The sequence below is a fragment of the Syngnathus scovelli genome, chromosome 7 (assembly GCF_024217435.2).
Source record: "Syngnathus scovelli strain Florida chromosome 7, RoL_Ssco_1.2, whole genome shotgun sequence".
Taxonomy (NCBI): Eukaryota; Metazoa; Chordata; class Actinopteri; order Syngnathiformes; family Syngnathidae; genus Syngnathus; species Syngnathus scovelli.
The window spans coordinates 2,271,414-2,285,776 of record NC_090853.1 but is presented as its reverse complement, the minus strand read 5'-3'; the positions used below and the strand labels follow the sequence as shown (position 1 = coordinate 2,285,776).

Genomic DNA, 14,363 nt, shown 5'->3' with positions numbered 1-14,363 from the left:
GCTCAGTGATGTCACAGAATCCTTTTTATCAGATCCGACTATCATCTCATATCAGCCCTTTTGATCCACGAGGTGTGTTTTGCCTAACCCTCTCTCCGCAGTGGACTGTTGGGACGGTCCAGATGGTGAGCCGATGGTCCAGCACGGCTACACGCTGACTTCCAAGATCACCTTCAAGTCCGTCATCGAGACCATCAACAAATACGCCTTCGTCAATAACCAGTGAGCCAGACTATGACATTTAATTATTCCCCAAACAACAATGACATTCTGTCCACAAACCATCCTCAACATCTAAGTGAACCATCTGCTCATCAGAGTTCCCTCACAGGAGAGTCCAACGCCACCTCAACAAAACGATTTCTCTACCAGTCGCTCTTTTTATAAAGCTATTTATTTCCTTGAAAGCCACTGGCAACGGATTCAAGCGGTGTAATTAAGTCTCAAGTGGAGTTTCAATTTGGCAGCAGCTTGTTGGAGCAAAAAATAGAATTGCGTCGAGTTTGTTCACCCGCTTGGCTATTATTTAGATCAATTGTCAGCTTGTTCTGTGTTCTCTGTGGCCAATTAATTGGACTAAGTGTTCCTTATGCATGAAGCTAACGATCTTGTCGTGTTCTCCAAGCAGGAAAGAGGTGGTGGTTCTTCACATGGCTCACTTTTCTCTTACTCAGCATTTGTTGATATGCGGCAGGTACCCGGTGCTTTTGTCCATTGAGAACCACTGCAGCATCCAGCAGCAGAAGAAGATCGCTCAGTATTTGAGGGAAGTGTTTGGTGACAAGCTGGACGTCGGGCATGTGCTCACTAGAGAGTCCAAGATGTTACCTAGCCCTCAGAGTCTGCAGGGAAAGATTCTTATTAAAGTAAGTCAAAACTAACTTTGAGCTCAAAAACCATCCATTTTTCATTTTCTTCATTTTTTTTTTTGTTTAATTTTTATCTGGGTTTTTTTGTTTTATTTATTTCATTTTCTTCATTTTTTTGTTTAATTTTTACCTGTTTTTTTTGTTTTATTTATTTCATTTTTTATTTTACTTATGAGCAAAGATTTGAGCTGTAATATGATCACATGATGGGACTGCTAAAATATTCATTTTATTACATAATAATATTACATTTTGATGAAAACATTACGAGCAATTCTCAGTATGAATCCCATTTCATTAACACTGGTGCAGATTATCCGGCATTTATTGAATTATTCTGCTTTGGCAATGTTTGACATGCTAATTAAAATGATTATTAACAAAATAATAGAATTTAGGATGACATTAATTAGCTGTGCTCAATTTACTTCATAATACGAAGAAAAGGAGCCAATGAGTTTTAAACAGAGAGCCAGTTCTCAAAAAGATTTGCTGGATTTAATACAAAATATAATGCAGAAAAATGAATATTCGCCCGGAAAATATTTGAATAAATCACCGTTTTAACAATACACATGAGGATATAAATATTTAAAAACATCTCATATTTACGGTGATCTCTTTTATGACACTGACGCGTTCAGATAAAAAGCAGCAATATTTCCGTGAAAAAAATTATCCTTAATATGAGCGTCGCATAAATAATAGAACCGTTCATTAAGTGGAAATGAAAGATTCCGTTGACAAAATCCCGTCGGTACATCTCAGTGCTCGTTACTCTTTTGTATCAAAATAACGGAAATCTCATTCGGTTGTAGTTTGACTCACAGCGGCCATTTTCCATTTTGGTGCCACAAAAAAAAAAAAACATTTTTGCTCATAAAAAACGGAGAGAGAGAGTTTTCTAGCAGCTTCCGAGTGAAGAAAAGAATGCAGTGTTCCTCGGCAAAGAGCTTTCATCTCCAAGCAAAGAGTCAAACAGCCTTATTGATTATCCCACAAAGCCTTTGAGTCCCCTTTAAACTCCTCGGCAGCTTCCAAGAGTACGGCCAGATAACGAAAAATGGCAAATAAGGAGAAGAGTGGTAATAAAACGTACGTCTGCGAGGCCGCCGTGTCAACTGCAGAGGGCTGAGAGTCGGGCATTGATTTTTTTTTTTCTTTTTCGTGGAGGAGCTCAGAAAATCTGCCTCCTCCCACTCACACCCTCGCTAATGGGCTCCCGCTCGACCGGAAGAGCCTCTCTTGGGGAGCTTTTCTGAGAGTTGGCGGCGGTTCGTACATTTATGTTGATGTGGAGGAATATGCCGATGTCGGGGAAAAGGATTGAATGAGTCATTTGGAGGAGTACACCTCCTCTGTTTATTTGTGTTTATTTTTTGCGCTGTTATTTTTAGAACAGGGGTCACAGGTCATGTGATTTTTCCATGATCATGTGACAAATTTGTGGCAAATATTTTGTTAAGGTCAAGTTTTATTATTTTATTTTATTATTCTATTATTCTATTCTTTTCTTGTTTTCTTGTTTTATTTTCTTATTTTCTTATTTATTTGTTTTATTTTGTGTTTTATTTCCTGAACAGGTGTTTTGAAATGCTAATTTTTAGAACAGGGGTCACCCTGGAGGTCATGTGACTGCCTATTTTGTGGCAAATATTTTGTTAAGGTCAAGTTTTATTATTTTATTTTATTATTCTATTCTTTTCTTGTTTTCTTATTTCATTTTCTTATCTTCTTATTTATTTGTTTTATTTTGTGTTTTATTTCCTGAACAGGTGTTTTGAAATGCTAATTTTTAGAACAGGGGTCACCCTGGAGGTCATGTGATTTTCTCCATGATAATGTGACTGGCCATTTTTTGGCAAATATTTTGTTAAGGTCAAGTTTTATTATTTTATTTTATTCTTCTATTATTCTATTCTTTTCTTCTTTTCTTATTTATTTGTTTTATTTTGTGTTTTATTTCCTGAACAGGTGTTTTGAAATGCTAATTCTGGTTCTTTCCCTTGGACTGCGTTCAGGGCAAGCGCCTGCCCGCATATCTGTCCGCCGATGCCGAGGAAGGCGAGGTGTCCGACGACGACAGCGCCGACGAAATTGAGGATGACTTCAAGCTAAAGAACAGCAACGTGAGGAGAAAAAAAAATCCAGAATTTTTTTTCTTTAAACTTTAGCTCAGTGAGGCCGCCAAAAAATGCGCTTTAGCAATTTTTTTTACCCTTCTCCTCTCAACGGCCTGCTTTATCGTCCTTATTAATATGACAAAAAGCAGGACAGCCCTCCAATTATTGGTCACATGGTTCCCTTGTGTGACTAAATACGGCAGCGTTCCGCCATTTCTAGCTGGAGGCGCGTGGGCCGCAGATGCCACTTTGGATGAGCCGAGTCCTTTTTTAAAGGGGCGGTAGCAGGTTTCTACTGACGCAGAGCTTTTTATTTATGTTGGAATATAGGGTGCTCATTAAAACCGCAAACAGATAAGCGTTCTGGGCTGCGGACTAAAAAAGTTAATGCCAGCGGGTTGCAATACGTGATAATTACTTGCTTCCTTCCTGCCCGTGAAACAAAATTGTATTTAAAATCGCTTCCGAGTTGGGCAGCTGCAGTAATGAATTTAGAAATAAATAAATAAAGATGAGAAGTTGAGCTTGAACTCTATTAAATAACTTTTTTTTCAGATTAGGACAAATAGGCGTCTTTGAGATTTGTTATGTTATCTTTGTTTTTGTGTTGTTGTGTAAATATTGATTATTTGAAGCAATCACACTCCCGGACGCCGATGCTAATAACCGTTAGCATGTCAATGGGATTTTTCAATGACTTTAGCATTAGCACAAAAACAAAACCTTTATCGTATTTAAATACAAAATCAGTAATTATTTTTGTTGTATGTTTCGTTTTACTGTAAACTCCAACTGAGGTGAGATTAATCATCTTAAGAGAAGCTGAGGGACGGCAAAATGAGCCAAGTCAATTGCTGAGTCAGCCATCAATTTTTGGTTCTTGCAGGGGAACGGTCAGCATCATCAAGTGGAGTCTCACATCAGGAAGAAGCTGGACTCCCTCCTGAAGGAGTCTCGTATCGGCGACAAGGAAGACACCGACAGCTTCAGTATCCGAGCTCTGCTGAGGGCCACGCACCAGGGCCTTCAGAAGAACCTCCGTCAGGTACACCAGCGACGCTCGGAAACAATACAAAATGGCCGAAACGGAAAATAGTCATCTCTGAGCTCAATGCACGGTCGGCGTGTCATGTAACGTGTCAGAACGGCTCCAAAGTGATGAAAAACTCAAATTCTGAAGTTGCTTTACTTAATATTTCATCTCCTCCTACTTTGCCTCTTGTGCTATTTTTAGAAGCTAGTGTTTCCTGAATGCTGTTCGAACATAAAAGCTGCCTTTTTTTCTTTCTCACGGTTACAAAGCGGCGCAAAAATATTGCCTTTCCCTCAAAGAGGTTCACTTAATCGTTTTTCGCAGGCCCAAAATCGAGGGTCAAAGGTTAATATCATAAACTAGATTATTTTGAATCACTGTTTTTCTGTCACATAAGTAAACCCGCGTGATTTGCCTTTGACTCTCCTCCCGCTGTGTGTTGCAGAGCTCCAGGGGGGTTCTGAAAAAATCTCAAAGCCGATCCTTCATCACCACACTCAAACAGAAGGTGGGCTTCATCCGAGGAAGGCATTTAGTACATCTTCATCTTTTTATCCACCGGCCTTATATGTAATTCTATACACAAGGAGCACATATAGAAAATAAATTATTCATATCTGCAGGATGCGTGCACTGATTTCAGATGTTCTCCTAAAGACGTTTCAGTTTTTTAGACTGAATCCTTCAAAGTTATTGTATCATAGTTTGTGTAAAAAAAAAAAAAAAACACTATTTTTCATGCTTTCACAAGATGTTTAGATTTTTGTTGTTCTAAAAATGCCACTGAAGATGCATCATTTGCATCCTCCCCCGCATGTTCACGTGTGTGCGTGCACGCATCGGTGCACGTAATGCGCTGGTGAGGTGCTTCCACTCTGTCGTAATCGTTGTGAACCTGCTCCTCTTCTCGAGTGGACTCGCACACACACACACACACACACTCAACATGCCATTCTGTACATGCGTCAACTGAATTTTTTTTCTGTTTTGTCCAGAGGCACTCCAAATCACGGCTGACGTGTCAAAGTGGGGAGAAGGAGGAGGACGAGCAGGAGACGTCCACAAGGGACAATGGAGGACAGTTTAACAGGTCAACTTGCTAAAAACACTCCCACGTAGCACACACAAGGTTTGATGAAAGATTCAAGCAAAAGAAAAAGAAAAAAAAGACATTACTATAAAAAGCTTGATAGACAATGCAAAATTATACAAAAGTATTATGACGGGTAAAAATTATATAAAAGGAAAACATAAAAATATCAAATGGACTAGAAAAACAATATACCAGACAGTAAGAACTTTGTGAAAAATACACCAATATTGAAAAATAAATTTGAAAGAAAATTTACAAATTATACAGCATTTATACAATAATAGAACATGTGGAAATTTTAATATAATGTAAACAAATAATTAAAAATAATTGGCTGCCTTGGGCCATTTTTCCTATAATGACTGTATTAAAATAAATATTGTATATTAAACTAAAACTACCCTAAAATGTTTTCTCAATTAATCACCCAGCGGCTATGCATGCTCTGACTGTTCTGTCTTTTTGTGGTAGGGGAGGACGGAAGAGGAAGACCATGAAGCTGAGTCGGGATCTATCAAACTTGGTGGTGTTCACCAACTCCGTGGCCTCGCAAGAGTGTCTCAACGAAGGTGCAAATTTATGCGCGGCTCAAATCCGCCGCAGCTGCAATTTCAAATCCCATTTTTGGAAACACGCCTCATCCATGTTTGTCTTCAGGTACGCCGGGTGACGTCCTGTCATTCAGCGAGACCAGAGCCCAATCGCTGGTCAATCACCGAGCCGAGCACTTCCTGGCTTTCAATCAGAGGCAGCTGTCGCGGATCTATCCCTCGGCTTACCGCATCGACTCGTCCAATTTCAATCCCCAGTTCTACTGGAACGTCGGCTGTCAACTGGGTAAGCGTGTCTTTCCGCGCCTCTGGTGACAATAAAAATCCATACAACCCGGCGGGTTGCTAAAAATGCTTTTTTTCTTTCATCGAGTTCATCCCAAACTTTTTTTTTTTTTATTCGATTCTTCCATGTGAATCTCAATCAAGCCAGACGATCCTTGTGTAGTCAGTGCAGCAAGTCCTAAGTTAATTACAAACATGATTGCTTGAGAGAGTAGCAAAGGCTAAGCAAACAAGCCTCTTATTTCCTTCGATAGACTTCATGAATGCCAAATATGTCAGGAAAGAAATTTCATGGAGCTCAAATACATCCAGCGGTGATGACATATTTGCCTTTCAGTGGCGCTCAACTACCAGACGGAAGGCCGAATGATGCAGCTCAACAGGGCAAAGTTCATGGTCAACGGAGGTAGCGGCTACGTCCTGAAGCCGCCGCCCATGTGCAAAGGTAACGACCTACACTGGAACCTCACATTTTGTCATCCATCCATCCATCCATCCATCCATCCATCCATCCATCCATCCATCCATCCATCCATCCATCCATCCATCCATCCATCCATCCATCCATCCATCCATCCATCCATCCATCCATCCATCCATCCATCACTCCCCTGGTGGGGGAATCTGAATAGACACTTGCAGTATCAACCTTCTGCCAATAGAGGGGGCTAGCATCAGGAAGGCCATCCATCCATCCATCCATCCATCCATCCATCCATCCATCCATCCATCCATCCATCCATCCATCCATCCATCCATCCATCCATCCATCCATCCATCCATCCATCCATCCATCCATCCATCCATCCATCCATCCATCCATCCATCCATCCGAGTCACAAAACCATCAGACTAAAACCAAAAAAGAAAACAGAAGCAAAAGTTTCCATGATTATAATTTAAGTCCAATCTTACTCTATCTTGACTTTTCTACAACTCTGCATATGTAAGTGACATAGACTCGCCGCAACTCTACTTAAAATGTCATTAAGGGGATTTAATGGGTAGTTTACAGTGGGAAATAACACTTAATGTTTCCTTTAATCTTCATTTGACAACAAAGCAGAGGGGTGCTTAACCTTGGGTGACTGGTTCATGATGGGGCATTTACTGCCTCGTAACTTTGCCGTCGTGTATTTTGTGTGTATGCTTTCTGTATTTAACCCAAGAGGAAAAAAAAAAAAAAAGCCTCAGCAGTGCTATTGAGTGATAACGTTCACATCAAAGCTGTGATGTTTCACATTCCCTGCAGGCACTTTCAACCCATTTAGCGATGACCCACTTCCGGCATGCCCCAAGAAGCAGCTCGTTCTTAAGGTCATTAGCGGACAGCATTTGCCCAAACCGCCGGATTCCATGCTAGGGGACCGAGGAGAGGTACGGAAAAATAAATAAAAATTGCAATAGATTAGACACACTAGTCTTGAAAAACTGTCATTGTTTTTTCAGATCATTGATCCATTTGTGGAAGTGGAGATTATCGGTCTGCCCATCGACTGCTGCAAGGAGCAAACACGCGTTGTTGACGACAATGGTAAGTAAAAAAAAAAAAAAAATGTCGGTGTGATCAGAAAAATCAGAAAGCGGAACAGCACTTGATTTTGGATGGACTTGTTTGACTCTCCCGAGGTTTCAACCCCGTGTGGGAAGAGACGCTGTCCTTCACGCTGCACATGGCCGAGGTGGCCTTGGTGCGCTTCCTGGTGTGGGATCACGACCCAATCGGTCGAGACTTCATCGGCCAGCGGACGGTTGCCTTCAGCAGCCTCATGCCCGGTTCGTGCGCACATTCCATCGCCCGGCTCGGATATAGAACCCAATTAGACAGACCCGACAAGACACGTTGTCACATCTGAACAAATGTCTTCTTACTTCGTGACAGCTATCACGGCCCTTGGCCGCGTTTTTGTGTCAAGTCGGTTTTGACTCGAAAAAAATCTCTCACCAGGTTACAGACACGTCTACCTAGAGGGCCTGACCGAGGCGTCCATCTTTGTGCACGTGTCGGTGCACGACGTCTACGGCAAAGTGAGTATCCCGCCGCCCTCGTCTGACTTTGCGGTTGAACCGCTTGATGCCCGCGGGAATATATTTTGCAAGCGGGCCTGAGGAAAAGAGCTTTTCGCCAACCCACCGCTTATCGGCTTCTCTGCCAATCCTTTTGTCTTTCTAGTGGAGTCCTCTAGTCCTGAATCCGAGCTTTACCATAATGCACTTTTTAGGATCCAGCAAGGTATCCATCCGGATGTTTTTGTGAAAGCTGTGTGGTGCTGCATGAACTGTAGGAAAATGCATGGATGCAAAACCCCCCCCCCAAAAATACGCTTTGTGTTTGAGACACTAAACAAACAAACTTGACTTGACCTGACTTGACTTGAGACACTAAACGCAAAATTGCCACATCAGAGCCGCAACAGAATATTTTTTTTATTTACGTGCATCTTTTATTTATTATTTAATAATTATTATTAATAAGAAATATTTATTATTGATAATCTACAACTGTGCATGTGTAAGTGAAATAGAATCAATGTGACTTAAATAAATAATAAAATATTAAATAAATAAATATTATTAATAATAAATAAATAAAACAATTTATAAAAATAAAACAAAATGTTTATTTTGTCATTATTAAGAGATTTTGAAAAACCAAATAAATTGTCATGAATTGCAATACCGAGGAAATAAAAAATCACATTTCGATTTTTTAATTCGCTTCCAGGAAATTGAATATGCGGTGAAGTGTCAAGTATCAGGTGTTAAACCTCACACTTCTGTCACGGCTCTGATTCTACCTCCCAAGGCGGAACATTTCTGGGTCATGCCGATTTGTGTCAGTGCCGTTTATATGGAAACGTGAAAAGCCTTCTTCCCCAGCTTCAAAAAGCACTCCTAAGATTTTTTTTTCTCATGTAAGCATGCTTACATAACCCACACAACGGCTTCCTCCATATTTTGCTGTGGTATCTAAAAACGCATGTCACGTTCTGAAAACAGCACCGTTCTTCTCGAGCTCACTGTTTTTTTTTTTCCCAGGGAAATCAACTTCGAGGCATCCGCGGTTTGTTCCACCGTTCTTCCAAGTCCTCGGTGGATACGACCTCGGCGGGTCTTCGGAAGCGCTCCATCAGCGACCACCTGCTTCGTCGCACGGCCAGCGCCCCAGCCAAGGGCCGCAAGAAAACCAAGATGTCGCTTTCCGAGTCGACGGCCTGCATGTCTGAGCACAAGAACGGGGTCGAGGCGATCGGGGAGGAGCCGGGGCCGGAAAAGAAGCCCCAGGCCCGGCCCCTCCTCACCCACAGACCCATTTCTATGCCCTTAGACAGGCTTCTGCAGGGACAGCTAACTCTGTGCTCCTCAGACAAAGAGCATGATGGTGCAAACGCCGTCGTTGGTGGGTATCAACTCTCTTTTTGAATTCTTATCTGTTAGAGAAAAAAACATTTGGAAATACAGACCAACTGGAAGTTGACCTTGACTTTGGAAGTTCGACTGTACTCTAAACTGCATGATATTTTCCGAAAGCAACATAAGGACTTCTTCATCTAACAAATCTCGAATCCAGCTCTTCTGCTAACTCTGCTACAAATCAATTTAAATATGCTGTAAAAGATGTGACCTGAGCGACTGCAGCTTGCTCCCCACGATGCCTTAACATGCCTTTTCTGTCCCATCTTCATTTGCTGTGCTTCTTGATAGTAGAGAAGTGACTAGGATGTTCCTGCAGGTAAATCAGACTTACGTGCCTCTTGTCTGAAGATTGCATCGTTCGAACAACATGCCAGTATTACGTCTTCCCAGTGTTATTCTATTTCAGCCCTTTTCCACTGCACGGTGCCTACTCAGCTCTCAGAACCAGGTACTGCCTGGTTCTAGTTCTCGTATGGGGACAGGTTTTGAGTCCCAAGATGATAGCAAAAGGCAACCTCAAGCCAGTGCTACGCGCACATGCTAACATTAGCATCTGGATTTAGCTTTAGACACTGGACCTCAAAGTTTCCCATCGGCCCATTTTTTTCTGCCCACAGTCTTGTCTTAAATAACGAGTCTCTGTGGTCGACTACAATCCTTCATTGTTGTTGTTTAGTAGTTCATCTCATGACGCGTTGGAAGCAATGTGCTTTTTGCAGTTTTTCCCTCGGCACTATTTTGAATACCCCAAACTGAAATAAGATAAGCTAAGATGAGACTGTGCTACGCGGTGGAAAAGCGGCAACTGAAAGTGATATGAGAACAATATGGCTGTGCCATTTGATCCCAACCCCATCTGATCATCTCTTTTCCTGAAATGATGTTTGCAAACATGGACTCCAAAGCTTCATTCTCCAGCTTCTCCCTCACAGTACTTGGTGATCCATTTGTCTGTGGTTTACGTTGTATTGGCTGGATTGTTAATTGTCGTCTTTGCTCTTGTTGGATGGCTTGATGGCTTGCAGTCTACCGATTCAATTTCTGTATTTCATATCCCTTAACGTCCAACCATCTGTTTCCACAGGAACTTATTCGTTTGACAGAGCCAGGTCTTCCTCTGTGGATCTTCTCATGAAATCATCCACTTCCATTCAAGAAACCATCCAATCCCCCTCGAAGATGAGGAACAAAAATCCCAATAAACCACAGGAGGCCTCTTACCTGGTTGTCGGTGATGATAACATTAGAAATGAGGACGACTATGTCAATTACCAAGCAAGTAATAATCGAGTCAACCAATCGAAGATACACTCAGCACTTTCTACCAACAAACAGTGTCGATCAGATAAACTAGAAACTTCTTCGATCAGCACGGCGTTCACCGTTGCACCTTCTGTGTCCTCTTCCTCCGCCCCTTCTTCCGTCACCCCGCTTCCCTCTATCAACATGGACCATGATCTGAAAAGTTCTAGCTCTCTCCATGACAGCACCATCTCCAGACTCATTGATGCTATGTCCTTAGGCAACGAGCAAGACTCACGAGGCTCCATATCAGCTCTGATTGGTCAATTTGAAAGCACTGAAAACGAGAACCAAAGAACTTCCCAAATCTGCACTCCAAGAACGACCCTTTCACCGTCCACCATTCACCTGGCAGACTCAACCGGACCTGCTCTTTTCTCCAGTCCAGAAACCGCTGAACTTGAAGAGGTCTATACCATTCTCGATGAGGAGATGCTATCATCACCCCCTTTATCGGCGTACAACCAGAAAAATCAGTCCGTCCACGATCAGGCAAACACTCTGAACGGCCTATCGTCAAGCAGCTTGGCTTCTTCTCCGGTAAAAGGGGCTCAAGGTTTAGGGAGCCAGCGCAATAAGTGTTGGGACGAAAGGAATGGAGATTCAGAGGAGGTAGAGGAAAGTGTGTACGAGGAAGTGTTTGACCCACCAGCACCGATAACGGAGCAACAGAGGAGTTCTACTCAACGATACGTGCGTCCACCTTTGAACAATTCTTTTCAGCTGTCCCATGACCGTGTCAGCAATGCGTTTGGAGAGGTAGAGGTGAACGTCGATGAGGATCCAAAGGAGGTGAGCGTAACCTCATCGAGACGAGTATGGGAATCCCTCGGTAGTCCCTCAAAACAGAGTGCTATTTACCAAAACGAATCCACTCCAAAATACTCCCAACAACGACTTCCTCTGCCATTTTGTGAGCCTCAGCAATACCCAACATTTTCAACACCATGTCCTTCCTCGTACAGTAAACCTTTGTATCAACGACCGAATCAACAATCCGGTGTTCAGTTTTCTCCGATGCGTAGACCCGTGGACTCTAAATTTTCCAAACCACGACCCCTAAGCCACAACGGCTACCCGAGTCCTCAAAGCAATCCCTTTCATTATAGTCGAGAGTTTACACAACAGAGAAGCTTCAACAACAGCCCGGTTCCAAACGGTTTTCTCCAAGGCAGCCAGATCCCCAACAGTTTTCACAAGGGAAGACAAGGATATCAAGTCAGGGAGCAGGAAAGATGCTTGCAAAATGGATTCTCCTCTTCGGAAAATCTTCACTCTGTGCCGTCAGGAAATAGCTTCAGTGATCGAGGCCTTTACTCAATGCCTTCTGATTTTGATACGGTGTACAGTCACACGGACTCTGGTGACTTGTCAGAGTCCGCACCCCCTTCAGTCTCGCAACTAAGTGAAATCCAAGCGTCCACTCCAAAGCTTTCTTGCAATCAAAAGGTAACCGTGTCCCAGGTACATTCCGACACCAAAGCTCCAAAGATTTCAACCCCGCGCTCTTTATCGACCCGTCCCCAGTCGATTAGCGTGGATTCCACGGTCAGCACTCCGTGTAAGTCCAAATCTCTTGGGGATCTGACATCTGAGGACATATCATGTAACTTTCAGAGCAAATACCACATCATAAGTCGTAGTTTCATCACTCCACACATGAGGAGACAAAAGAGAATGGGAACCATGGGGGGCGGTACTTTCCAGTCACAGTCTTGTGACCCGCTGACAGAACAGTTGCGTAAACTGGTCAATCTTGAGATTGAAGTTAGTGAAAGAGACATGCGTCAGTCTCCTCGGCGCGATGAAGAACCCTCGCGGACAACCAGCACAGACCCCTCGACTTCCCGAGATATTGACGACTCCCCTCCACCACTCACGCGTCGCTTATCGTCCCGTAGCCAAAGCCGAGTGCGCCACATCAACAGCCGCGCTCGCGAAAGACAGCAGGAGGCACTGAAGCCACGCTCAAGCGGCGTGGTCAACGGCACCGCCGCTGTAGGCGGGGTTGTTTTGCGGAATAAACCAGCCTCACAGAATTCACCCGTGAACAGACACTCCACTGGCTCTTACATCGCAGGTTATTTAGGCCAGCTGGAGGACAGAGGACTTCCCGAGGGAGCTTGTACAGCGTCACGTTACGGAAATGGCGATCAACATTCAGATCGTTACTGTACCGATGACTCACTTCCTCCTTCAGACTCCTCCCACTTCTCATCAGAGCCAGAAGTCTACTTCCTGCTTAGACTTTAGCTTTGACCTAACTTTTTTTTTTTTGTAATCCGCAAGCTTTTCCCTGAAGCTGGACATGGACTGTACCATTTTACTAGTGTTTTGTTTACATTCTGATTCTGTACGAGCTAATCACCTGTGACTGAAAAAGACACCGGTAACCAGTGATGTGCTAAAGCTAGACCTGGGCCGTCTGCGCTGTTGCTGTTCCACTCAAGTTCCATAGGTGTCAAGAGTACAATGACAGAAAAGGGCTGAGTTTGGAGAAGCTAGTCATAACTTCAAATGTGTGAAAACACCATCGCAGCTGACAGGGTTTATAATTTGAACGTTGTGTTTACCCCGCAAGAAAACACGGAAAATCAATTTGATATTAGCTTTCATATGAATTGGTTTTACAAAAATCTCTTATCGTCCGAATAGTCTGGTCAAATAAACAAAAGTTAAGCAATATACCTGTCCTATACGTAAAATAATGTTAGCTTGTTAACCAAAATGCTAACATCATGCTACTACTACATCTTGATTTGTTTCGCACGATTTATTTGTATGTTGGACATCACCTTCAAAGGCAGAAGTCAATTTGCACAGCGTATGCCGATTTTCAGATTCAAAATGGCGCCATACAAACTGCATTGTTACAGCATGAAATTCATGTATGAAATGTTAACGGTTTTGCTAGTCAAAAGTTGTTCAGTCTGGCGGTGTGTTGTCGATATTCTACTTTATGTCCAAATAAGACAGACGTGTTATCGTTGTCCCAGTGTTGTCAAAATTGAGACACCGACGCTAAAAAAAAAAAGATTCGACTGTGAAACAAAGTGTTAATTTGTATAACTGGAATATGTCGTGAAGGTCACCACCATGAAAGTCTTCCTTCTCGTTCACGTGTAAATAATTCCGCTGTTGTCTTTAATCTTTGAATGGTCTTTGAATTCTGACTGTACGTTTATGCATGTTACCTACACGTGAACATCGTCGCGCATGACTATGCACCCGTTTACACACACAAAAAAAAAATGTTGCAGCGCTCGACAACTTTTGCACAGGATGGACGAATAGTCCCACCGGGGAGGACGAAGACTCACAACTGGGTTACAATCTAGCGTATCAACTTCTGTGCTTTTTGGCTCGTTGCCTTCTATGGTCTGCAAACAAACAAAAAAAAAGATTTGGAACTTTTATTTTTTTAATTGCTTTGATACAGAATAACAAACTCTTGACAATTCTGGTGATTTTTATTTTGTACAACTTGTAACGGAATGCAAATAAGTGTACAGCACTGAGGTCAAGGAAATGAACGGAGCAATGTTGTAACTGTATTATTTTTTATTGTTCCAGTGTTAAAATGGTCTTTTTTCTTTGTATTGTTGCTCATCACAAGACTGTGAGCATTTTCCTACCAATGCAATAAAAACAATGAAATATTTGGTTTCCACTGATCCTCTTCTCTTCAAA

At 42.5% G+C, this 14,363-nt stretch overlaps 1 protein-coding gene across 7 annotated transcripts in view; it reads left to right on the top strand.

The window, feature by feature from the left end:
• Nucleotides 1-14,332, top strand: part of plch1 (phospholipase C, eta 1) — a 28,431-nt gene extending 14,099 nt beyond the window's left edge. For 3 of the 7 annotated variants that reach the window (XM_049724766.2, XM_049724767.2, XM_049724764.2), the window contains 16 exons: nucleotides 102-222; nucleotides 695-866; nucleotides 2,891-2,998; nucleotides 3,879-4,037; nucleotides 4,471-4,533; nucleotides 5,021-5,115; nucleotides 5,590-5,687; nucleotides 5,776-5,955; nucleotides 6,292-6,399; nucleotides 7,207-7,331; nucleotides 7,404-7,488; nucleotides 7,584-7,730; nucleotides 7,903-7,982; nucleotides 8,128-8,187; nucleotides 8,994-9,354; nucleotides 10,456-14,332. In XM_049724766.2, the coding sequence (XP_049580723.1) occupies nucleotides 102-222; nucleotides 695-866; nucleotides 2,891-2,998; nucleotides 3,879-4,037; nucleotides 4,471-4,533; nucleotides 5,021-5,115; nucleotides 5,590-5,687; nucleotides 5,776-5,955; nucleotides 6,292-6,399; nucleotides 7,207-7,331; nucleotides 7,404-7,488; nucleotides 7,584-7,730; nucleotides 7,903-7,982; nucleotides 8,128-8,187; nucleotides 8,994-9,354; nucleotides 10,456-12,926 (4,433 nt within the window). In that variant the 3' untranslated portion in view covers nucleotides 12,927-14,332. Of the gene's footprint in view, nucleotides 1-101; nucleotides 223-694; nucleotides 867-2,890; nucleotides 2,999-3,878; nucleotides 4,038-4,470; nucleotides 4,534-5,020; nucleotides 5,116-5,589; nucleotides 5,688-5,775; nucleotides 5,956-6,291; nucleotides 6,400-7,206; nucleotides 7,332-7,403; nucleotides 7,489-7,583; nucleotides 7,731-7,902; nucleotides 7,983-8,127; nucleotides 8,188-8,993; nucleotides 9,355-9,659; nucleotides 9,688-10,455 lie in introns of all 7 variants that reach the window. The other 4 variants (XM_049724770.2, XM_049724765.2, XM_049724769.2 and 1 more) reach the window with 3 other exon arrangements.
• Nucleotides 14,333-14,363: the final 31 nt, after the last annotated feature.